At 33.9% G+C, this 26465-nt stretch overlaps 3 protein-coding genes across 15 annotated transcripts in view; 2 read left to right on the top strand and 1 right to left on the bottom strand.

Annotated features, from left to right (window-relative positions):
- LOC111008684 (uncharacterized) overlaps positions 1 to 10041 on the top strand; it is a 36494-nt gene extending 26453 nt beyond the window's left edge. For 3 of the 11 annotated variants that reach the window (XM_088121370.1, XM_022281441.2, XM_022281443.2), the window contains 4 exons: positions 3171 to 3331; positions 6314 to 6390; positions 7208 to 7322; positions 9604 to 10041. In XM_088121370.1, coding sequence (XP_087977496.1) covers positions 3171 to 3331; positions 6314 to 6390; positions 7208 to 7322; positions 9604 to 9811 — 561 coding nt within the window. In that variant the 3' untranslated portion in view covers positions 9812 to 10041. Of the gene's footprint in view, positions 1 to 3170; positions 3332 to 5251; positions 6279 to 6313; positions 6391 to 7207; positions 7323 to 7859; positions 8129 to 9603 lie in introns of those variants that run through there. The other 8 variants (XM_022281442.2, XM_088121366.1, XM_088121369.1 and 5 more) reach the window with 8 other exon arrangements.
- Positions 10042 to 14712: 4671 nt separating this feature from the next.
- On the top strand, positions 14713 to 17607 carry LOC111008868 (putative inactive receptor kinase At1g48480). Its single transcript, XM_022281720.2, has 2 exons — positions 14713 to 16237; positions 16752 to 17607. The coding sequence occupies exons 1-2, from the start codon at positions 14917 to 14919 to the stop codon at positions 17351 to 17353; spliced, it is 1923 nt and encodes a 640-aa protein (XP_022137412.1). The 5' UTR covers positions 14713 to 14916; the 3' UTR covers positions 17354 to 17607.
- A 7300-nt stretch (positions 17608 to 24907) lies between these two features.
- LOC111008863 (Protein kinase superfamily protein) overlaps positions 24908 to 26465 on the bottom strand; it is a 44725-nt gene continuing 43167 nt past the window's right edge. For 2 of the 3 annotated variants that reach the window (XM_088121976.1, XM_088121977.1), the window contains 2 exons: positions 25377 to 25535; positions 24908 to 25286 (listed from right to left, as the gene is read on the bottom strand). In XM_088121976.1, coding sequence (XP_087978102.1) covers positions 25504 to 25535 — 32 coding nt within the window. In that variant the 3' untranslated portion in view covers positions 24908 to 25286; positions 25377 to 25503. Of the gene's footprint in view, positions 25287 to 25376; positions 25536 to 26465 lie in introns of those variants that run through there. The other variant, XM_088121975.1, reaches the window with a different exon arrangement.

The raw sequence follows: 26465 nt of genomic DNA, 5'->3' as shown, positions 1-26465 counted from the left end.
AAAGTTGCAGATGTCCTAAGCAAAAAAGCCAGCTTACTAACATTATTATCTGGCCAAGTTGTGGCGTTTGAACACCTCCCCACCTCTTATGAACATGATAGTGACTTTCATGACATATGGCTTAAATGCCAACAACATGTTCACTGTGATGATTTCCATATTATGGATGGTTTTTTGTTCAAGGGCGATCGGTTGTGTATTCCCCACACTTCTTTAAGAGAAACTCTCATTAATGACCTACATGCTGAAGGCCTAGCAGGGCACTTTAGCAAAGACAAAACCTTTGATATGGTGGCACAACAATTCTTTTGGCCTCAAATTAAACGTGATGTTCATAACTTTGTAACCCGCTGCCTTATTTGTCAAAAGGCCAAAGGCCAATCGCAAAACACAGGACTCTATACGCCTTTACCAATTCCCGAGTCGATTTGGGAAGATTTATCCATGGATTTTATCCTTGGCCTTCCTAAAACACAATAGGAATAGGGATATGATTCTGTAATAGTAGTGGTGGACAGATTTAGCAAAATATCCCACTTACTCCCTGGTAAAAAGACATTTGATGCCATCTATATTGCTAACCTATTTTTTCGGGACATAGTACGGTTACATGGTATTCCTAAAACAATTGTATCAGATCGGGATGTCAAATTCCCAAGTTATATCTGGAAAACACTTTGGAAAAAATCCAACACTGGCTTGAAATTCAGTACAACCAGCCATCCCCAGACCGATGGGCAAATGGAGGTCACCAACCGGACCTTGGGAAATTTAATTTGATGCCTCGGCAGCAATAAGCCAAAACAGTGGGACCTCACACTTGCACAAGCGGAGTTTGCCTACAATCACATGAAAAACCGGTCCACAGTGAAGTCTCCCTTTGAGATTTTAGTGAAAACCTAGACTAACTGTTGATCTCGCTAACCTACTTGCCTCTGTTGATCTTAGTAAAGAAGTTGAACAAATGACAGAAAGGATAGTGGACTTACAAAAAGAAGTGGTTGAAAACCTCACTCGGGCTGCAGCTAATTACAAAACAAGTGCAGACTCCCACTGACGGGAAAAAATTTTCAACGTCGGCGACCTAGTCACGGTCTATCTGAAGAAATCTCGATTCCCTAAAGGCACTTGTAACAAACTTGAAGACAAGGAAATGGGACAATACTTTCAGAGCTAATCTACCAGAAGACATTCGGATACACCCAGTTTTCAACATAGCTGATATATATGAGTACCAAGCACCAGACACCTTTCAGTTGGCCACTTAACTCGAGGATGAGATCCTTTTTGGAGGGAGGGAATTTTGATGTAATATCAAACAGTTTATTTCCTATTAAGGATTAAGTAGCTTATTCTTTTAAGAAGTTTGTAGTTAGTTAGTAGTTAAAGCTTTTAGTTAATCAGTTATTTCAGTTGTTTTAGCTAGCCGTTAGCCTCTTGCCTTTAAAAGGCCCTACCGACCTTTTGTAGATTCATTTAGAAATTAATAACATTTCATAATTGGTATTACACCAGTTTGTATCTTTGAGTGTGATTGTTCATTTTCATTATTTCAATGAGAAGTTCGTATCTTATTAAAACAAAAAAAAAAACAAGTGGCAAAACTGCAAAGAGTTCAAGAACTCAGTCTTGGGCCAAAAATTCTTCAAGAACAATGACCTATTCACCAAGAATTCAACCGCAACCCCCTCTTTCAGCGAAGACATGAAATTCCGATTGCATCTTCCAGTGAAGAGGAAGATATAGCTGAATTATAAGATGATAGGCGGATACTTCAAACTAACCAACATCGATATCTAGAACAAAATGAATATAAGATGAAGATAGGTCTTTTAAGTTTCAATGGAAAAATGGAAATTGAAGGCTTCCTCGATTAGGTAAAGAAAGTGGAAAATTTCTTCAGCTACATGAATACATCGGAACACAAGAAGGTTAAGCTAGTGGCCTTGAAATTGAGAGGAGGGGCATCCGCTTAGTGGGACCAACTTGAGATTAATAGATGTTGATATGGGAAAGGACCAATCCGCAGTTGGGAGAGGATGAAGAAACTCATGTGTGAGCGATTCCTACCCGTGAATTACAAGCAAATCTTGTACAATCAATACCAAAATTGCAAACAAGGTACGAGATATATTGTTGATTACATTGAAGAATTTCACAGATTAGGTGCTTGGACAAATCTTGGCGAAAATGAACAATTAGTAGCAAGATACATTGGAGGGCAACAACTAGCACTTCAACCTATTGGATATCTCAATGAAGCAATATCTATGGCTGCTACAATAGAGGAGCATACAGATATAAGTAGTATACTCAGAGAAACAGCTGGATAGTCAAAATAGTACTTCAAAAAGAGTACAGTAGGCTATTTATAGGCTTTTAGATCCTAATAGCCGTAAGGCTATTTACTGTGCAGATTAAAATAACTACTTTATGAACTGCACCAGTATTCGCCACTATTAATCTTATTCAGCATAAGATCGTGAAACTAAGTAATAACTAAGAAAGAATGAAGCATAACATTTAACTGAAACTAAGTAATTACTAAGAAATAATGAAACATAACATTTAACTGAAACTAAGTAATAACTAAGCAAGAATGAAACATAACATTTAAAATGACTTTATTGACAAAGATCAAACTAAAGAAACTTGGATAAAATTTAGAACAAAAGTCAAGGATAGAGATGAAGAGATGACTATGTCAAATCCAAGTACAAAAGATGTTGATCTATCTAGTATCTGTGAATGTAGCATTAGTAAGGGATGTAGATGACATCCCCTTTTGTAATTGATTTACACCAATTAGAATCCATTTTTGGAAATCCTTGTTGGCTTTTTGGGATTCCTCATTGTACTTCTTTTGTATTCATTTTGGCTTTGATATATAATCTTTGTTTCCTTTCCACCAATAAAAAAAAGAAAAAAAAAAGAAGCTGAAAAAGAAAAAGAACGACACCAATATAAGGACACATTTCATGCTTAATGGTTTTATTTATTTATTTATCTCTCTCTCTCTCTAGCCCCAGTGTGTGTATGTTGATCCTTATAAGAAGCACATTTAATAAAATGCCAAAAACTTTGCATTATATTTTAGAGGACTACATTTACTATATATGCAAACCAAAAGGTACAAGTTCTCTGTCACCTATAACGTTATGTTACTTTAGGTTGAAACTGTTGAAGGCTTGAAAGACCTTCAAATACCTGCCGGAGTTCAGCCAGGGGATAGAGTGAGATTGTCGTGCATGGGGGTTCCAGATATAAATAAACCATATGTTCGTGGTGATCATTTGTTTATCGTGAATGTTCAGATTCCAAAACACATCAGGTCTGATTGTTTTACCATTCTTGACTTTTTTTTATTTTTTATCATCATCTTGAACATGGCATTCCAATCAGAAACTCCCAACTGGAATTCTAGTTATTTTTTTGACAAGAAACGAAATTTTCATTGATAAATGAAAAGGAACAAAAATTGTTCAAAGATACAAACCCCCAAAGGGGTGAAATGAAGGGGATGAAGAAGGAAAAAAATTAAAAAAAAAAAAAAAAGATACAAATAAACCAAACTTAATAAATGAAGCTTAAACATTACACAAAAAAGCCTCCCAATTAGGAGAAATCATGCTAGGAGAATAATTTGCAAAGAGATTGGAGAGAGCACACCATTGTGAGGCTTTGAACTTAGCTTTACTGTAACATTTGAAAGCTGAGCGGCTTTTCCCTTCGAAAGTCCTTTGATTCCGCTCAAACCATAACTCAGATATAAGCGTTTTAAGGCTGTTTACCCAAAGAAGACTTGCTTTAGGCGAAAAGAAAGGACCAAATAGCAACTGAAAAATTGATGAAGATACTGACTTGTCCTTTACCCAAGCTAAATTGAACATATGAAAGAACAGATCCCAACAAACTGATGCATAAGGACAAAAGATAAACAAATGCGCTTGGTCTTTGCAAGTGGCGGCACACAAAACACATATAGAATGTTGGAGGAGCATGTTAGGCAGCTTCTTTTGGAGAGTTTCGGAAGTATTTACTTTCCCATTCAGGAGAATCCATGTTAGAACATTCACCCTTTTTGGGCTGCACGAATTCCACAATCTTGAAACAAAATCCTTAGGCAGAGATGAAGGACCAACTCTAGGCTTACAGAAGGAGCTAACCGAAAAGGATTCAGAAGAGTTTAAACTCCATTTCAACTGATCTTCATCATCACAAAGCTGGATCGGATTTAAACATGACAGCAAAGATAAATATTCTTTCAATTCTTCATCCTTAGCATTCTCCTAACTTCAATTCTCCAAGAAGAAGAATGTGAGTCCCAAGTATCATGGACTGGTATAGAAGGAGAAGAAGAGATCCGAAATAAGGATGGAAACCTATCCTTTAAGATAGAATCCCCCAGCCATAAATGGTGCCAAAATAGAACTTGTTTGCCATTCTTAATCCTGAAAAAGGTGAAGTTACCAACGACCACTGTTTTTTAATGCAAAACCATGGACTACGACGACTACCAATTTTTTTCCCAGAAAGATTCCAGTTAAAATGGTCAATACCATAAATGCTTGCCACAACTTGCCTCCAAAGAGCTGAAGTTTCTATACTAAACCGCCAGCCCCATTTGGCTAGCAAAGCATGATTTCTATGCAACAATCTCCCAAGACCCAAACCACCTTCTTCCTTGCAACGAGAGACAATATCCCACCTAACCAAGTGTTTCAATGTACTCTTCTGACTATCTCCCCAACAAAATGATCTCAAACTTTGCTCAATTTGTTTGCTAATAAGAACTGGCATTTGAAATATTGATAAAAAGTACAATGGAATGCTGCCGAGAACCGAGAGGCAAAGAGTCAACCTCCCTCCACGAGAAAGCTGGTACTTTTTCCATCTATCGAGCTTCTTCATGATTTTTTCTTTAATGGGATTCCAAAAATCAATATTTTTAGGATTTCCACCCAAAGGTAGACCTAAGTAAATAATAGGCCGTGTTTCAAACTTACAATCAAACTTCTTTGCAACCCTAACCACCCTTTGAAGGTCAATATTAATTCCGCAACAGTGAAGATTTTTCCCAGCCCACCAAAAAAGAAGCCAAAAAAGATGAAAAAGGAAAAGGGAATGTGAGAAATACCATTCAACAGTTAACAAGTTTCATTCATGAATTTCATGTTCTGTTGTGCCATTTGTGATGAAATTCCTCGAACAATCTGATGAGACCCGAACGAATATGCTTCCAAAATTTCAGGAAAAAATCAACTGTGAAGCTGTCTGAACCAGGGGCTTTATTTCTTCCAAGACCGCCATGATTTCAGACTCTTTGAACTTACCATCTTTGCTTGAAATAGGCCGCCAATTTAGACCTGCAGGGCAAACAAAAGGAATAATCGAGTTACTGTATAAAGTTTTGAAGAAATCCACGATCTCAGCTTCTATCTCTGGCTGGTTTAAGTGGATGTTATTTTGTACATCAAATAACTCCATTACGAATGCTCTTCTCTTCTTGACGACGAGCACTCTGTGGAAGAAACCAGTATTTTCGTCTCCTTCTCGTAGCCATTGTACCTTACGCTTTTGGATTAGATTTCTTTCTTCCAAAATATAAATACCAAGAAGATCTCTCTTAAGATCACGCCTTCTTTCAGAATCTAAAGAAGACAAACCAGCACTCACTTCCTTTCGGTCCAGGGCAGTGATGGCTTCTAAAATGGATCTTTCTTGCACTTTATATCTTTTTCTTTTGCTACACTCCAAGCCTTTTCCATGTTTAAATGTCTATTGCATCGTCAATAATAAGAATTTAACTCTAGTGGTGAATTGAGTTTGGATATTGTACAGATTTTGAAAATAGTAACTTCAGATTTTTCTTTTGTGAGGAGCATCTAACTGATTCTACTATGGTTATCTCGCACTTGCACCAGTTAGACATACCCCTTTTTTTCTGGTGGATGCCCCTGATACAGAATATACGAGGATATAGTTTGAGATACTCAAAATTTGAGCTACCTTATCGACAGTACTACAATATTACTTCCTCATCATTTTTAGTTCTAGAGATAGAGAGATTAGTTTTCTCATCACTTGGGTTATTCCGGAAAGGATTTCTAATTTAAATTTATTTTGCCTATACTTAGTATGGTAGACAATTTTTTTACGTTGATGAATTTTTTAATATATAATTTTTTCAAGTTTGCTGCGACTGACCCTTGACTCTGGAATTATACCATTAGAGTATAGAGTCTGGCTAATTTTTTTGCAAGTAATATGATATAGTTTATTTTTTGGGCTTTTCATGTTATGGTAAATGCAGCAACTCAGAACGCGCAATCATTAAAGAATTGGCTTCACTCAAGGCATCTAGTAAGAATGATGAGGTTTCTATTAATGGTACTGGACCAATGGTTATCATTTTCATTTTTTCAATTAGTTAAATGCCTTTCTAATCCTATTCGGATTCTTAAATTTTCCTATTTTATTTTAGTCCTCATACTTTTAAATATTTTATTTAGGTTTCTCAAATTTGAATACAAATTGCTTTTGGTTCATGTGATTAAAATTTTATATTGCGTTTCTTTGTTTTTTTTCTTTTTTAATAATTGGAGTTGGAGATTTACTCTCCTATACCTAGGAGCATCCGTACCCATCCCAAGGCCCAGACCCGAGAGATGTCAAGGATTTTTGGTATTATGCTCACCAGAAGATCCGAACTTGAGACCTCTAAGCCAGTATGACTTAGAGATTTCAAGCCCCTTGCCAACTGGACCTCCGTTGGGGGCAAAATTTTATATTTTGTTCTTGTCAATACAATTTTGGAATCCGTTTAATAGAAATTTTACCTTTCATCACATCAACTTGTGTTTTAAGTCAAATTAATTGAGTTTGGTATATGATTTGAAGATAGAGAGCCTATGATTTACATTTATTGCATTCAATGGCAAAGATCACCTAGATTTTTATGCAAGTTCAAAACTAAAAGAGAATATTTTAAAGTTTAAGGTGCAGAAACAAAATAGGTGTTAAAGTATTCCCATTTTGGTGCCTAAGACTTTAACACCTATTTTGTCTCATTTTGGTGCCTAGACTTTAACACCTATTTTGTTCTGCGCCTTAAACTTTAAAATCTCATTTTGGTACCTAGACTTTTTAAAAAAATATATGTTTTAGTGATAGTTACTGAATTTCGTTGGAACTTCATGTGATGCAGAGATGCCTCAAGAAACTTTTGATAAATATACACGTGAATACCAAGGAAATGTTGCTTCGAGCCAGGCAATTAAGCGCAATGCATCATTCTGGTCTTCAATCAAGCACTTCATTGGGTATAATTCAGTGGAGCCTTTATATTCAAATCTTTTATTTTAAAATTAAGCATGTTTTATTCTTGATACGTTTGATGTGTTCTCTCTTTGATTCTGCAAAAGTTTCTAACAATTGATCAAAATATCAGTAGTATAATGTTGAGTCATTAAATGTGGGAATTGAACTTTGACTTGAGAATATTATGCCATTTTATTTCTTTTGATGACCCATATCACAATATGAAAGTAACTTGCTGTCTGCTAGTGCTAATGTGGGAGTCCTGATAGGAACAGTTTGGGAATAGTATTAGTATATGAGTTAGGGGTGTTATAGTAATTAGTTAGGGAAGTGTTGGTTATAAATAGAGGAATTAGGGAGATGAAAGGGTATCTTTGGGGAAATAGTTTAAGGTGAAGAAGTTAGTATGGTTCTTGGGAGAGAGAGAGCCCTCTCGAAAGGCTATTGATAATTGATATTGTAACGTCTTGTAATATTGCAATATAGTTACTTACTTTCATTTGGTGTATTGGGATCCTAACAGATAATTCTATTATCAGATTTGGATTGCTCAAGTCTGAACTCTTTTGAGCTCAAGGATATGGCTTGAATGGGTTGGGTGTTCCTCTGTTTAGGAGTACAATGTCGTTCTTCCGTGGAAGTGTAGACCTCGTTTGCAAATTAATTTAACTCAAGATATGAAGCATGCTGCTGTTCAAATCAAGACGGCAGAAAATCATGCTAACCCTAACTGCAGTCTGCTAATAATCCTAGAGTCTGTTACAAGAAGATAAAATGGATACAAGTGAATATTGGAGTTCTTTGGAATTAGTACTTCCTTTTGAATACTTTCCGAATGATTTAAAAAAAAAAAAAATATAGTAAAAAAATATTGGACCTTTTATTCGAATTTGATTTGGTTCTTTGCCCTTCTTAATGCCATTTACTTTTTCTTTTTTTATAATTTATAAATTTTTGTTTTTAACAAGAAACAAACCTTTCATTGATATATGAAAATGAAGAAAATGTTCGAGGATACAAACTCAAGGAGCGTAAAAAGACTAGAAAACCCAAATAAGGAACAGAACCCCAAATATTACAAGGGAATAAGACACCAAAGAACAAAGCTCTCGAAAATTAAACAAACTATACATATTTCTTGCGGAAAAATATAAGTAATGTTGTTGACGGAAGAGATCACATCATCCTACTAGGAAGGCAACAGAGTATAAGCAAAACCCTCCAACCTAGAAGAAACAGCCCTTTGAAGGACTGCCAAAGACGATGCCAGCCAAACCAATCAAAACAGAATCATAAAATCCACACAATGGAAATAACTCTGGCTCCTGCAATTAAAAGTACTCCTGCTAAAGGATATAAACCTTTTGAGACAGGTTTGTGAAGTGAAGTCCGTTGAACGTAATTTCCAGCATTTGGATCATTGCCATTAGCCAAAACTCTTTTTCAAAAACACAAACCCCTTCTTGCAACAGTAGAACACATAAACCCTCTAGCATCATCAGTACCGATTATTGCTCCATGCCATTTACTTAGTCAACAAATGTAATTCTATTTTAGATGGTCCGAATATTTTAAGTTAATACCCAATCAAACGCATGCCAAAAGGTCTCTGCTAAGGTTTGGAGTGTTTCCACATTAATAGTACATTTGGTTCAGAAGACCTCGCCTATCTCAGCTTAAATTGGTTGGGGGTAGTTCCCTTTCTTCGCCAAAACTTAGCTTAATGTTCATCAATGTTCTCTAGCTAAACACCTTCGTTTAAGTAACTACCTTGCATATGTTGTTGGCTGACTGTCATATTTTTATGCCTTTATTGGGATCCACTCAATGATTGGAGATGAGATTAGTCGTTTCTCGTGACTTGTGAAACAATTAGTTGAGGAGTTAGTTGCTATATTTGCCAAAAGTTGAGTTATAATTGGTAGGTGCAACTTAGGGCGTGAAAAATGTGTTTTTAAGTGAAACGCTTTTCTTGAAAGCATGTTCAGAAGAAAACTAATTAAATGTTTAATTTAAAAGTACCACAAGTGTTTTTCTAAATTTATTTTTAGAAATTTCCGAACTATTTTTTATCGTTGAAAAAATTTAATGTTATTTTTAATTAGGTAAAAGCATATATATATATATATATATTAGTATAAAAGGCAGGCCAAACTCGTAATATTTTAAATGTTTTCTCGTTAAATGCCTTTTGTTTATATTACCGTGCATTTTTACATATTTAAAATTTTGGACTTTTGAATTTATCTTAAAGCCCTGATGAATTGCTCCTCCTTTTTCCAGTAAAGGACAGCCTCGAGAAGGATTTGCTTCAATTGGCATGGAAATACCAAAACCATTCTGTTGGGGACCTTTGAAGCTGCATTCTTCTTACACAGACTCGCTGATAATGGTTTTAATAGTAACTTCACTTTTCTCCTTGCTCTGGAGAAATTACTTATGGACATTTTTACGAGGAAGACACCGTTCCCCTCCTACAAACAGAACTTAAATAGATCAACTTTATTCATATGATTGAAGGGTTACCTGAGGTTGAATTTTTTATAATAGCTTGTAGTCGGCAAGTACCACGGCGGGGGGAGCCATTTTATTGTATCAGCCACCTGCCTGATTCTGAGATGCGTGTGGTCTCGTGAAATATTTCAGCATTATAGTCTATATGGCTTTTCAGACATGGAAAGAGAATGAAACTATTAATACAAGAAGACTAATTTATGAGTTGCCATTATGTTAAAAAAGAGGGCACGTGTAAGGAAAGCCAGAGCTGAGCACTCAATTAAAGGAGTCCAAAAGATAATTTTTTTCCGTGATCTGTGTATTATTTAGCTGCGTCAAATTTTGCAAGTAACACTATGATTTATATACATAAATAATTTGAAATAAGTTTTTTTTTTAGGAAATAATTTGAAATAAGTTATAAAAAAGGCACAATTCTTTATTATTATTTATTTTGTGTATCTTTTTAAGTTAAAAAAAGAAAGGGAAATTTAAGTAAGTGGCTATTAGCTACCAATTTAAGAAAATGTCTATTTGTTTATAATTTTGCAAAAATGACTAAAGGATATATTTGAAATTTTACATTTTTTAGTTTTTTCCCCATAATGTCCCCTATGCTTTTTAGAATTTACAAGTATTTTAACAATTCAACAAACTTCGTTCAATTCAAATTTTGTTCCCTACCTTCAAACGATTTTATCCTAATTATTGTAATTCTTTTATTAGGAAATTCAGCTAATTTAAACGATTACTAGTGTTCCACGGTTCCCATCTCACCATTTGATTATCTTCATAAGATTTTGTATCATACTTATATTCGGTCCTCATCTCACCATTTGATTATCTTCATCAGATTTTGTGTCATTCTTATTTTAGAAGAATTATCAAAATTATAACGTCAGTAAATGTATATACTAGTTGATGAAAACTAAAATTAGAATACAAATCACATATATATCACCATGCAGCTCAATCATCAAAATTAAAATGTCTATATATGTATATACTAATAATTCAACAATTAACAAAAACATGAAAGTTAATAGATGTATATATCAATTCAAGAAACAACCAAAAAGTAATAATTGAATACATCTATTTACTGTTGTACAACTAAAATATGATAAATATAAAACTAGTACATGTACATTCCAATAATTAAAATGTCTATATATGTATGTACTAATAATTCAACAATTAATAAAACATGAAAATCAACGGATGTATATATCAATTCATGAACAAAATACGAAAGTCAATAGATCTATTGACTATTGCTAGTACATGTATATCCCAATAATTACCGAACTCTTCCTCAATTATCTTGGGGACACTTTCTTTTTCCCTGAAATATAAAAGTAGAATTAGCTTAGTAAATATAATTTTTAAATATTACTATTCAACGCAACATACATTGAGTTCTTATCTTTTTGATAGATTTCTTACCACCTAAATTCCTTTTAGGGTCAAGTTTAGTCTGTTTTGTGTTACCTCTGATTAAGTCTCCCTCACCTTTCTTTTTGCTGGTCTCCTTCAACATTGGAGTCTCTCCCTGGATCTTTGATGATTTCATCTATACATATAAAGATAAAACATCTATAGGATGATTTTTTAAAAAACAAACAAGCCATATATAAACTATTGCATCTATACCTCTTCTTTACTGTCTAAGTTGATTGTGCACGTTTCTCTTTGACGCCTTGTTATTCCAGCAACCTTTTAATCGAGTTATTCCTCCTCTAACTTTAACTATCTATAGATTTTATTTAGTTTTTAATTTACTTAAATATAATATGTTTGTTAGACATAAACACATATGCTCCTGAAATTTGGTTATTAACAACACTCATGTGGTAGGTCCCACATTTATATATTTTTAAAAATACACTTGAAATTTAGGAAGACAAAAAATATCTTTTTAAATTAAGCTTTATAGGCAAAATCAGAACCAAGATTTTACCTCCCTCAAACAATCGGAGTAATGGGCAACGATGACCGGTTTTAGTCTGTGACGGGAGGGTCGAATCTGGTTTGGATGGATCAAGTGAACGTTGGATTTTGGGTGACTGCGTTCGGTGTGAAGGAACAAGGGGCAGCGGTGCGGTAACAGGAGGGCGGTGGCGCGACTGCAGGTTGGGCGAAGCGGCGGTAGGGTGGGCGATGCAGCGGCAGGATGGGCGATGCGGTGGCGATTGCGTTCGACGTGAAGGAACGAGGGGCGGACGACGTGGCGACAGGAGGGGGCGCGACGACGTGAAGTAGTGAGGGTCGGTGTTTGACGTTCTGCGTTGAGGGGACGACAGCGTTCGACGTGGATGGAGAGTGGCTGAGGGTTGGGCGACAGTGAATGTTGGATTGTTAGGCGGCGGAGGTTCTCAGGGTACTTCTCAAAACCCTTTTGTTTTCTTTTTTTTTTTTAATTTAAAAAAACCAATAAAGGTGATGTTAATTCTCTTATTTATAAATCTTTTATTTTAAAGAGATAAATTTCAAAATATACCTCAACATATCTTATCATTATTTTAAAATCTACTCTCTAATTAACCATTTTAAATTATATTTAAGATAATTATTTTAATTTCATTTATTGTTTATTTGTAAATCTTCTAGTTTAGAGGGGTAAATTTAAAAATATACCTTATTACAATCTTATCAATTTTTTTAAAATCTACCCTCAAATTCTAATTAGCAATTTTAAATTAGATTTATGATAATTTTTTTAATTTCATTTACTTTTTATTGAATACATTTGAATCTCTATTATTAAGGTTCATTGTTTTTGCTATTCGTAGAAATCTTAAATCCCTAAAATTATGCATATATACCTAATTGGTTACAAGATATATTTGTCTTAACATTTTTTCAATATTAAAAAAAATGTCATTTAGCCATTATTGCAATATCTCATAGGCCATTTTTTAAAACGTGTTATTAAATTTGGCTATTCATGCCCAAAAGAAAAGGCAATTTAACCTAAAATAATATCCAACCTAATACAAGCTGAACAAAAATTACCAATTTAGCCGAATTTCAAGCCCAATCCAGATAAAAATATGGGGCAATTGTAATCCTAGCAAAATAAAATAAAATATAATATAATATAACAAATAATAAATAATAAATATATAAAATTGCAAAATTAATATATTCTAATTTTGCAAACACAGTAAAATTTGGTATCTCAACTCGTGCACTATTAGATAAAAAAAAAAAAAAATCTATTTTACCGGTCTGAAAGCCCAACACATGGAGGCTCATGGAGCATATTTTACTCAAGATATATTAGCTATATATCTAATATGGAGTACTGGTGATTCTAGATATATTAGTTAGTATGAATTATATCAATGTATATCTTGTTTAGTCTTTGCTTAGTCTCCATTATATTAGTTCTTGAAGTTTACTTAAAATTCAATGGCATTTTTTTTTTTTTTGGGACCAGAGGGTTACAGAAAGAATTTTAAAATGATATATTTTGACATACTTCATGCTAGGTACCATCAAAATATATACCCAGCATGAAAGCTAGTTGATACACCTAGTATGTCGTACATCAAGGTGTCTCAATTATAGCTAATATACCTAGTTTGAAGTACATTAAGTGTATCATTTATATATATATATATATATATATATATATTTATATTTATTTATTTATTTATTGTTGCACGTGGCTAATTTTGATTTGATAATGAAGAATTACACGTGGTCTTAACTTGTGAGACTCAAGTTTCGTTGCCCCAGTCTTGACTGCTATGATCGAGCGACGTCTTGCACGACCGAGCCGACCAAGCTTTCTTGAAGTCATGTTCCCCTTCAGTTGTCGAACCGACTAGCTTCACTTCGACTCAACCCATCTCCGACAAACTCTACGACAACACGCCGCGATTCACAGCTACCTCAAAGAGCCATTGAGGCCTTATCGGGAATATTGTCAGGGAAGTTGCTCATAAATAAGATTCATTTGCTCCATATTCAAGTACGCGAACACTAAATTCTCTCTCGAGTTTAGTTCGGCCAGCTATTGACTTTGACATCGGAGTGTGTTCTGTTTTGCTGGTTCCCTGCTCGACATCTCTTTAGCTCGTCATCCAGGTCATCTTCCTTCCAAGTAGACGTTAGCGGAGTTTGTCAATTTCTTGATAAAACATATATATATATATATATAGTATGAAATACATTAAGGTGTATCAGTTATAACTGATATACTTAGTATGGTGAGGTGTATCGATTTTGTTGCTAACATACCTAGTATAGAGTAATAGTGTATTAATTATAGGGTATATACCTAGTATATGTAATACATCAAAGTAGATCAATTATAGCTGGTATAGAAATATATTAAAGTACATCAATTATAATTGACATACCTAGTATGCAGTACATGTAAGTATATCGGTGATAGTGTATCCTTCAATTATAGTTGGAATACCAACCATAACTTATATACCTTGATGCATATACTAGAAATGAAAGTACATACTAGGTATATTAGTCATACCTAAAGTACTTCATATTTGGTATATCATCTATAATTGATATATTTTGATATAATTCGTACTAGGTATATTAGATATAACTGATATACTTTTATGTATTTTATACCAGGTATATTAATTAATAACTCGATGTACTTTATACTAAATATATATATTGATATACATTGATGTACCCCATATTAACTATATTGGCGAGAAAAAGAATAAAACTAGAATAATAAAAAATCTTAAGAATTCAAATAATTTCTCATATTTACAAAATTCAAAAGAATGGACTTTTTTACCAATATGGAAAAGGATTTAGCTAATAACATAAGTAGTTTTATTGGCTTAATTTTTTAAAACAAAAAAAAAAAGAAAAAAGAAAAAAGAACAAAAGCAGTTTAAGAAGGAGATAGTGTGACGATGGAAGATAGTGCAACGCAGCGCTCTCGAACTGTGTACCATTCTCCTTTCACTCTTGAACTGTGGTGTGTACTGTTCTCCTTCAACTCAACCCTAACCATGGGATTAACTGCATTTTGAGCTAATTTCAGAACCCATAGCCCAGCACACACCATTTTTTAGAATCTCATGTGGGTTTTCTTCATAACTCCATAACATGCAGCCTCAATATGTAGAGAAGCTTTACCTTTTGCTTTGGCTTATGCCCTTTATTTCCGTCATTCCCCGCGTTCAATCAGATCTGAGCTCTGATAGAGCTTCCCTTCTAGCTCTTCGTACAGCTGTGGGTGGCCGAACCACTGAGCTGTGGAATGCAACTGATGAAAGCCCCTGCTCCTGGACTGGGGTAAAGTGCGAGGGAAGCCGCGTTACTGTGCTCCGTTTACCGGGGTTTTCTCTCTCGGGCCAATTACCCGCTGGAATTTTTGGAAATTTGACCAATCTTCGCACTCTGAGTCTTAGACTCAACGCATTGACCGGTCAGCTGCCTTCAGATCTCGCTGCATGTACTAGTCTTCGCAACCTCTACTTGCAGGGCAATAGATTTTCTGGTCACATTCCCGAGTTTGTTTTCCAATTTCTTGACCTTGTACGCCTTAATCTGGCTTCCAACAACTTCTCTGGCGTCCTTGCTCCGGGTTTCGACAGACTCCTGCGGTTGAAGACCCTGTTCCTTGAGAAAAATCGGCTTATTGGCTCAATACCGGATTTAAACCTCCCCAACCTCGAGCAGTTCAATGTTACCGACAACTTTCTCAATGGCTCGGTTCCCCGTCGTTTGCAGTCATTTCCCTCTACTGCTTTCAGTGGTAACCAACTTTGCGGGCGTCCCCTTCAGGCTTGCTCTACAAATGTTATAGCACCACTCACCGTGGATATTGATGTTGACGAGAACAAGAGAAATAAAAAGCTATCTGGGGGAGCCGTGGGTGGGATCGTGATGGGGTCTGTGTTGAGTTTCATTTTGTTTTGTATGATTTTGATGTTTTCTTGCCGGAAGAAGAGCAGCCAGAAGACGAGTACTGTGGACATCGCAACCCTTGAGAAGCCGGCTTGCGAAGAGAATGGTAGGAGTTCTGAAACTGGCCACTCTGCAGCGGTAGCAGCTACTACAATGGTTCAGAGAAGGAAAGGCGAAGTAATTGATAACACTGCTGGTGCAAACAAGTTGGTATTCTTCGGTAATGCAGCAAGGGTGTTTGATTTGGAGGATTTGTTGAGGGCTTCAGCAGAAGTGTTGGGTAAGGGAACCTTTGGAACAGCTTACAAAGCAGTCCTGGAGATTGGGCCTGTCGTGGCTGTAAAGAGATTGAAGGATGTGAACATTTCTGCGACAGAATTCAGGGAGAAAATTGATGCAGTGGGAGCCATGGATCATGAAAATTTGGTTCCTCTTAGAGCTTATTATTACAGCGTTGACGAGAAGCTTCTGGTCCATGATTACATGCCTATGGGAAGCTTATCTGCTCTTCTCCATGGTAAGCGATTTTTCTGCTTCCTACTTCCTTTTACCAATGAGTCATCCTGTCTTCTTTTCTTGGATATAGTTTTTTTTCTTTTTTTTTTTTCCATTGCAACTCTTACTTCACTGCAATTTAAGTACCGGAAATTGGACTGAATGATTATAATTCCTCAAAGGTTCCGAGGAGCCTTTTATGCCTTTGTTTTTTCTTTTGCATCTCCATGAGTGGCATTCCGATGTTTTTGACCTTCATTGTCTTCGCCTCAAATTTTGCCTACTTCGATTGTCTACCACATATTGAGGGAAATAGTGTCATAGTTGACTGACTGATTGCACTCCTAATTTATGCCGATTAATGCATTTGTCACCATCTAAAGGTTATTTGGTCATCAAATACATGGAAAATTTCTTCTTGTCAAATGAAAGTGTTTCAATTGCAATGAATTTAAAAGCCTGCATATTTAGAAAGGTACTATGCTCTCATCTTTTTTACTTGTATGTTGCCCCTTTGTTTATTTATTTTTCTATAGGTAACAAAGGAGCTGGTAAGACTCCACTGAACTGGGATATAAGGTCTGAAATTGCATATGGGGTTGCCCGTGGCATCAAGTACTTGCATTCTCAAGGCCCAGATGTTTCCCATGGGAACATAAAGTCATCCAACGTTTTGCTCACAAAATCCTACAATGCCCGAGTCTCTGATTTTGGCCTAGCGCAATTGGTTGGCCCACCCTCCAGTCCTAACAGAGTTGCGGGCTATCGTGCACCGGAGGTGACAGATCCTCGGAAGGTATCGCAAAAGGCAGATGTATATAGCTTTGGCGTCTTGCTGCTGGAGCTTTTGACGGGAAAAGCTCCCAGTCATGCAGTTTTGAATGAGGAAGGGGTGGACCTACCAAGATGGGTGCAATCAGTGGTACAAGAGGAGTGGAGGTCGGAAGTTTTCGATGTTGAACTGCTGAGTGTTGAGGAGGAGATGGTTCAAATGTTAGAGCTCGCTCTGGACTGTGCGGCACGGTATCCAGATAGACGGCCTTCAATGTATGAAGTGACGAGTCGCATTGAGGGGTTATGCCCTTCCTCCCATTCTAATCCCCAGCAACACGACGTTGACGAGTCATTTGGTCCCTAGTTTAGTTTTTGCCGTGGTTTTACCTTTTTCTTTCCAAATGTTAGATCCCTTTGGCCAATTTTTCGTTGTAGTAGCTGATTAACTAGTCATCCTTGTAATTTGCGTGCATGTGCTTTGTGTTGTATTGTTTTGTAGGGTGATGGCGATGTGATTGTGATAGTTAAGGTTATTGTGTAATTAGAATGTAGTACTGCATCTGCCCTTTCATTCGCTTCTCACTTATTTCGTCAACTAACTTGCGATGCTTTGATTGATATGTGTTGATTCAAAACACATCAAAGTGGTGTATAGTGTACTGTGTATGTGTATTTTTTTTATTATTGTTGTTTTTAGAATGTATCATGGAGCAGAATTCGAACTAGAACAGCCACAGCGGTTAGCAATAGCTACTATAATTTCAAATATGCCAAGATGACACAACACCAAACCAATCCACTGTTTGCTAATAAATGCATATCTTGACCGTTGTGAGTAAATTTTTTAACACTTCAAATTTATAGAATACATATTTTCTTTTTATTTCTTTTAGATACTAGTTTGTTAAGTTTATTGGTTCAAACTTTATTGGGCAAAATATATTTTTGGTTATTGAGGTTTGAGGTATGTGTTTACTTAGTATCTAAAATTTCAAAATGAACACTTTTAGTCGTTTGAGATAAGTGTTTAATTTGGTCCTTGAAGTTTGAGAAATAGTTCTAAAGGTCCTTGATTTTTTTTTTTACGGTTAATTAACTAATATTAAAATGATGTGGCAAATTGCAATTAAATTATTTATTGTAATTGCTTATGCGGTAAATTATATTAATTAAATGATATATGTCTAATATAAATGGCGGACGACGAGAAGGAGGGAGGGAGAGATGAGGAGAGGAGAGAGAAAGTACCATCAACTAAACATATATCATTTAATTAATATAATTTGCCACATCAATAATTAGAATAAATAATTTTATTGCAATTTGCCACGTCATTTTAATATTAGTTAATTAACAATATAAAAAAATCAGGGATCATATAGAATTATTTGTCAAATTTCAGAGACCAAAATGTTTATTTTAAAACTTTAGGATCAAGTTGACACCTAGGGACCAAATAGACATCTACCTCAAACCTTAGAGACAAAAATTTTTTTTTGCCAAACTTTATTTTAGTTTTTCTAAATTTTTTAGATTATTATATTGTCGGTCGAACTTTCATAATCTTTATTTTAGGCCCGAACTCAAAAAAAAAAAATAATAATAACTTTTTGTTTTTACTGTTATTTTACTTTTAACCAAGGTTTTAAATATCAATATCAATAAAATGAGAGCCAATGTAAATAGCAAAGGACTTAGAGGGAATGAGTTCAAACTATGGTGGCCACCTACCTAGGATTTAATATCCTACGAGTTTCTTTGTCAACCAAATGTAGTAGGGTCAGACGGTTGGCCCGTGAATAATCGAGGTGCGCGCAAGCTGGCCCGGACACACGGATATAAAAAAAAAAGTTCATAGAAGTGTTGATAAAATGACGATGCCGATAGATATTTCTAAAAAGATTATAAAAATAAGAATTTTGTACTTAAATATTTAAATTAATAAATAAGCATTTCATCCTTTCTAAATGAGTTAAAAATAATTATTGTTAATTTTATGTCTATATTAGTTATATTTTGTTGATATTTTTGACGATTTTTTTGCAATAATGTGGAAATGTCAATTTAGTCTTTATATCGATATCGAACTCATTGATACATAGAAATGTCGACGAATATTTAATACATTGCTTTTAACAAATAGTTAACGCGGCTTCAAGGATATGTTTTACCAGGTTAATGTTGACATGTATTTGAACAAGAAAAAAAAGAATGAAAAATATTATTGAGCGGGTAGAAATTAGGTGATGAAATAATATTAACAACCAAAATAGTTATCCATTGAAGCTTCAAAAACTAAAAGCCTGTGATTATTTTTTTAAAGTTTAGGGTTTAAGTATATATTTTAAAAGTTTGAGAATCAAAATAGAATTAATATATTAAAATAGATTTAAATCTATTTTATCTTTTTAATAAAATATATTTTTAATTGAATTAAATTGTTTTCTAATGTCCTCTAGTAGTTTTTTTTGTTAGATACAACAACGGAATCGATTTGGGAGATGGGATTGGAGGATTGGCCATAACTCTCCATCGGTTTCCTCTTCCTTCTCATTCTCCCCTCTGTTTTCTCCTACTTTTTCATTTCCCAGATCTATTATTCTCCATCCCCATCTCTCTCTTACTTTCCTTTTGCTTTTTTAAATCTCTGTGTTTGACTTGTATTAGTATCATGAGAGTAAATAAAGTCTTTGCATAACTTTATTAATGCTATACTTGGTCATATATATAGGCCAAGAAATATGCAAACTGATTAATAGAAAGTAAACCAACTATTTAACTACTTAACAGAATATAAAGATGAGTAATAAGCTCTAATAACTTGTAGCTATGAGTAAAGAAGAGTTTCTCAAGATTCAAGTGCGTTGTTTTCTCCAAATGTTTTGGAGTTCTTTTTTGCTTTTTCTCTGTTTTCCGTCTCTAGTGTGTGTTCACTGTTTTTTTTATGTGAGATCTTTTTGGAGTTTTTGAGTATGAATGCAGAAATGTGTTCTGAAGGTGAACATTCACTTCAATGGATGTGTTTTTTTCTTTTCTTTTTTTTTTTTGCAAAAATGAGGTCAACCAACAACACCCAGTCATACAAGAGGAAGAGGAAGAGAACGGAAAAATAAAAAATAAAAAATAAAAAGCCACCTAATCTAGAAATAAATATAAAATTAATAAAAGTTGACAACTCATTTAAAATTTATCACCTCATTTTACCACACCATTCTTCCGTTAGTCAAGTAACGGTCAAATTAATTTAGGGATCATTTTGAACAATAGATATCCAGCTCAAACCTCAAGCCAAAAAGTATATTTTTCCCAATATTTTCTTGTACTCTACCATAAATACAGCAACAATGAGCTTTACAAAAGTTACCCTTTTGTTTTTACATTGCCACCAAGATCAGATTCTTTTAGATTAGTTCAATATTTGTGTAACAACCAAAAAATATATATATATAAATATATATATATTTAAATTATTATTTTTTTAGTTATTTTCTTTTATTTTCTCAAAGATAAACCTTTTTTGTTTTAGAAATTATTTTTAAAAGATAATTTGTTCTTAGAATTTAAAAAAAATAAAAAGAAAGAGTTTTATTAAATCTTTATCTTTTTATTATCCTTTTTAAATAAGGATTCATAAGGGTTTGTTATAAAAGCCCTTAAACCTTAGGTTTTATTTTCTTAAACTGTTAGACCTAGTTTTCTCTCAAGGAGGAAAAGAAAAGAAAGGAAGAAGAGTTTGATATTTTCTCTCAAAGATCGGTAAGATTTTCTTCTCATTGTTTTAGTTTTATTTTTTTTGATTTGTAGTTCTTTTATTGGGAAAAGTTTTGAGGTCTTTGTTTTTTTAGAATAAATGATTTTAAGGACTTTTGCCCTCAAAATTTTCCAGAATTTTTGGTTTGAATCTTTTTGTTTATGAGATTATTTTTTGGCTATTTTGAGACTCTTTTTGCATAAAAAGTTTATCTATTTGTATCCTGTAAATTATAGTTTGTTGTTATGATTTTTACATGAAAAATTATATGTTTTTACCAAGTTTTAAAAGTTTTATATACGGTTTTTCAGATCTGATTTTTCTATAAAAATTAGTAAATTGTTAATTGTTTTATGGAAAATTTTTGGAAGTTTTATTTTATAAAATAGAAAATTTTTCAGATTTAAAATTCCCAAATTTTCAATTGTTTAGAACGTTTTTAAGCTGGTTTTATTGAGAAACTTTTTGTAAATTTAGTTGTATTGATTTATATCGATTCTTCTAATTTTAAAATTTGTTATTGTTGAATTTAGAGGTTTTTTAACCTAGTTTTCAGATCTGGTTTTGTAGCCCCAAATCTATACTTTGCTTAAAAAAGTGTTTTGAATGAGAAAATTATGTAGATAAGATTTGGGTTAGTAATTGGTTGAATTTTAAATCCTCGGATAGGATTTAAGAATTGATTTTGGATATTGGTTGTTTGTAGGCCTCTAAGTTGACAACTACCAAGGAAGAAGTAAATTAGATTCGTATGATTTCTGAAAGAGGTAACTAATTTGTCATATCCCTTCAAAAAAGTATTGTAAGTAATTTGTCATATCCCTTCGAAAAAATATTGTAAATAATTTACCGTATCCCTCCGAAAAGTGTTGTAAGTGATTTGTCATATTTCAAAAACTAAAATGTATTTTGGATTTGATAGGAAGATTTGAAATTGATATCTTGCATATGAAATTGAAGTTGTATTATGGATTTGAAAACTAATTTGGCAATTGAAATTATGTTTATTTGCAAAGTATTTGAAGTATTCTTAAATGATTTGATAAAGTTTTGTTTAAATGTATTTAAAGGTTTGAAATTGATATTTTGTTTATTTGTGAAATATTTGAAATCATCTTTTGGAGGATTGATAAAGTTTGTTTTAAATTATTTCAATGTTTTGAATTAATTTAATATTGAAAGTAAGTATTTGTTTTGCATTTTATTTGAAAGATATTTTGATTGATTTCATAGGGCTATCCGGATATGCCATGATTTTGTTTTGAGGAACGTTTTGCTTATTTGGGGTAGTAGCCTAATTTGGAATTGATGGATTTTTGTTTTGGCTTATTTGTGGGAAGGCACTTTTGTGGTTTGACATTCCTTGGCAATGAAGATTCATGTGTGTGTTATTCACTCACATGGCCTCACACTTAAGTAATTCTGTTCTGGTCGATATTATTTCGACAACTCTGTTCTGGTCGATATTAATTCGACAACTCTGATAGAAGCTTCTGATTGATTTGGTGTTACCGACGGGTAACCACATAGGTTCCGTAGGCTACCCAAATAATGCAACTTCCCACTGGTAGTTATTCTTTGGCTTTATTATAGTGTAGGTTTTTTTTTTTTTTGTTAAAGTTGGACTTGTCCTTATCTTTTGTCATAGTATCGTATTAAATAAAGAAGTCTTTCCGTTAATTTAGTGATTAGTTGTTTACGCTTCCGTATTTTGTCAGAATGACCATATTGGAAAATACGGGTTGTTACAATTTGATTTATTCAAATGTGCTAAAACGTTTTAATAAAACTTAACATAATATCCGTCTAAAATATTATCGATATATCAAACCAAATCTAAAAATATTCTCTGCTGTTTTCAACATTTTTAAATATTATATATCTTCTTCTAAGCTTCCAATACGGATTTTTGCTCTTCCTTAGCATTCTAGCATTCCGTCTAAATTACGTAAGGAATTTTGTTGCTCGTATTTGCAAACAATTTTTTGGAGAATTTTTTTTTTCCCATCAAGCTCCCTTATGATTATGCTTTCAGCTATTCATTAATTTTTCTGCCTAAAAATTTTCAAACTAAAAGAACATTTGAAAATATAAGACGAATTTTGAAACAAGGATAAAATTTTAAAACAGTAAGGTGCATCAACTTGTTTACTTTCTTAATCTTGTTTGGAGTCATTTGTCTCTAGTTCTCACAAAATAGGTCCCACCGAGCCACTACCCCAGTCTATTGTTGATGCAATATCAACAACTAAGATTTTGAATAGAGTTATTTTTATGTTTATTATATTTCACCTCTTCTTTGAAGAATGATGATTAGACAAATATAAATCATGGTCCTTTTAAAAATACCACATAGTTCATGTACTACCAATGAGCATACATCTCAAAGGGAACCAATACAAGGACCAGGATGTCAACTTGAAGGGATAAATGCAGAATCCAAAATATCATACTACAAGTTTACAACGACCACTCAATGTGTGGATTAGTTTATTGACAAGAATTTTTCTTTTTTTCTTTTCCTAATCTAGAGAAAGTAGCAAAAGATTACCACGACCTCCCAGTAGAAGGTTAGTTCATCAAGTTCTGTAGTTTCAGAGTTGAACTATGCCCCCAAAAAAGTATTTAATCTTGGCTCAAGAAAAACAATAGCTATATGTTTATTACATGCAATCGAATGTGCTAATTACAAAAATAATAATAATAATAATAATAACTAAATAAATGTAGAAGGAAAAGTGGAAAAAGAGTATGATTAAGAGCAAGGTTTTAAATGACGAATGTCGATGAAAATGTCAAGGTCTTAATTTCATTAAAATGTTAATAAAATATCGATGTTGATGAATATGTCTGTAAAAGTTAGAGAAATTAAAAAATCATAAAAAATATTAAAATTAACAAATAAACAATTTTCTATTTCTAAATAAGTTCAAAATGATTTATATTAATATTATGTATATATTAGTGACATTTTATTGATATTTTTCATATTTTGTCAATCTTTTGTACTATGATAGAAATGTCGATTTATCTCATGTCAATGTCAATGTAAACATGTCAATGGAAATGTTGACGTGTCAACGGATATTTAATATCAAGCAGTTTGAGTTTTTGCTCGGTGTTAGAAGTGAGTCTGAAGAAAGTATAAGAAAGTGCGCGTTATGTGGATAGGATTAGATTACAGACGAACTGAATTTATGTTGATATATTCTCTGCTGCCGGAGAATTGCAGTAGGAACATCCATTCGTGGATAACACATATGGGATCTTGAGTGAGTAATAGGGTAGAATGCCCAGAATTTTCATTTTAACGCAAAATGCCATTTCTCTTGCTAAATTACGTTTGCCATCTTTGCAACCTTCCCACTCTAAAAGCAAGGTTATCTCGAACGTCATAGGCTTTTGAACTGGAGCTTCCTAAGCCCTTTTGCTTCCACGACAGTTGCACTAGAATTCGCAAGCTTCTCTTCATTTATATATCAGTTGCCGTCAAGCCCATTGAATGTGAGAACATAAAGTTGAAAAATTGGAAGAACGCCAAGATGGAGGAACATCAGTATGTTTCCTCCACGATCCCACTCCACTCCTGCAACTTTTGCATGGTCCATGGTGTCTGCAACTTCATCCATCCTTCAAAAGTTGGTGTTAAAAGAAAGACGAAAATGAAACCATGCCAAACAAATACAGGGAAGTCCAAGATGGTCCAGGAAATCATTTCTTGAATGGAGAAGAGCGGACCAGGTTCATCCCAGACTTCTCTAGATCAATCCAGTTTGGCTCATCCCAAACTTTCCTGGACTGGTACAAGAAGTAAATAGTGACTTCAAAATATTCCTGCGTGCCACTGAAATATTCCCATCTAGGAATTGTTTGGTTAAATTAATAAGCCCAAAGAGTTCATTGCAAATTGTTAAGAAATTCACAAAAAGCTCATGTTCTAGTTCTATGTTATTTTTCATGGACAGAAGAAAAGAGTAAATATTTGTCAAGATGGGGGCAGCCAAACCTGAGTTTTTATTTGTCGGTATTTTAACGAATATCATTCTGCCAGGGTATTGAGCCCAATTACCACGTCCTAATCGGTATACCTTTCAGAAATGAGCTATTTCAATCATTTAGAGTAGTTCAACTTCTGCGCACAAATTATATATTGTTTTGGAGCATAACTGCAGTCATAAAAGAGACAAATACCTTCGGATACTGAAATAACACCCTACCGTCATCCTACACCAAAATGATCAGTGTGGATCTGAAGAAAATGCTGTACAGAATGAAGCTTCTCGTTGATACATAATATATAATTTAAAAACATAAATATACGGATTTTCAAAGAAAAAAAGGTACACCGGTTATGGGACCCATTTAAACAATGAAATATTGAAGTTCTCAACTCATGGTGGGGTGAGGGTGGAGAAGAGAGCAGTAAAACGTAATGAACAGGGAAAAAAAAAAAGGAAAATTGAAGGCCACATGGTTTGAAGACGTCGCCTATAATTCGAAAGAGAGCATCCCCGAACCAGATTTAGCCTCTAAGATATTTCTGTCTCTGCAGTTGCAAAGATGATCAAATCACTCCACCACTCACAAATAAAGTAGTAAAAGCACGTACAGGAAATGGAAGTTAAGAAAAACTTACATGTACATGTACAAAACAAGGAAGAACACCGAACCAATCGGCTGAAAGCATTTGGCAGTTCCACGAGGATTAACACATTCATACATCATGATTGGGAGGATCATCCTTCAAACCCTTAGAAAGCAGGTCATAATTGATGGATGCAAGCTGGGAGAGATTCTGATCACAAGGAAACATAAAGATAAACTGTAAGAGGCCCTCAAATGATTTTAGATCTTTCTCACCCAGGGTGACCAAGAGGAAAATGGCATACTTCCAAATTCATTCATAATAAATGTCATAAATTTTCTAACCATAGAAAGTGGGCGAGTCAGAGAGACATAACAAGGGCACGTTCTATTAATATTCATCGGATTATAAACCTTATTAGGTCCCTTGACTCTTTCGATGTGAGATTTTTAATATGCTCCCTCAAAGAGCCAGGTCAATCTAGGCCGGATCTTATTTTTGAACCAGATGCTCATTTGAACTTGTTGAGCTCTCATACCATATCAATATTATGGAGTTCAAATCTCAAAACTAATCGGTAATGAGAAGAGTATCTCATGTATCTCATACACCTTATTAGGTCCCTGGATCGTTTTGATATGGGATCCTTAACACGTTCACTATAGTAGATATCTTTTAATTGCTTTTGAATTTATTCATACATTTCCACCATCTTTGACTTAAAAGATTGTTTAAGTTTTAATTGAAAGACTGATTGAAGTGAAAATATACACACTACAAGAGGCTGTAAAAGCTAAAATGCATATTTATATATAATGCATCATCTTATAGTGGAAGACTTTTATTATATTCCAGCTGGACTTCCCACGAAACTGCAACAATACCATAGATCCAAAGTTGTCTTCTTTTACATTTTCTTTATAAACTAAATCATTTCATCAATGGAAAAAACCTACGAGTTACAAGAGGGATAACCGGTCAGAGACTCCATTTCTCTTTGTTTTTCTAAAATTCTCCTATTCCTTTCTAATCAAACTACTATCCACAAAAAAGTTGTACAAACATTCGTCCGAAGAATATTTTCTTTACAATTTGCAATTTTCAAAACCTCACTCATAAATTTTCTAAATTAGATTTTAT

The sequence above is a fragment of the Momordica charantia genome (genome assembly GCF_013281855.1).
Source record: "Momordica charantia cultivar OHB3-1 chromosome 3 unlocalized genomic scaffold, Mcharantia_2.0 BLBB01000003.1, whole genome shotgun sequence".
Lineage (NCBI taxonomy): Eukaryota > Viridiplantae > Streptophyta > Magnoliopsida > Cucurbitales > Cucurbitaceae > Momordica > Momordica charantia.
The sequence above is the reverse complement of the archived record's forward strand: the minus strand, read 5'-3'. Positions and strand labels throughout refer to the sequence as shown.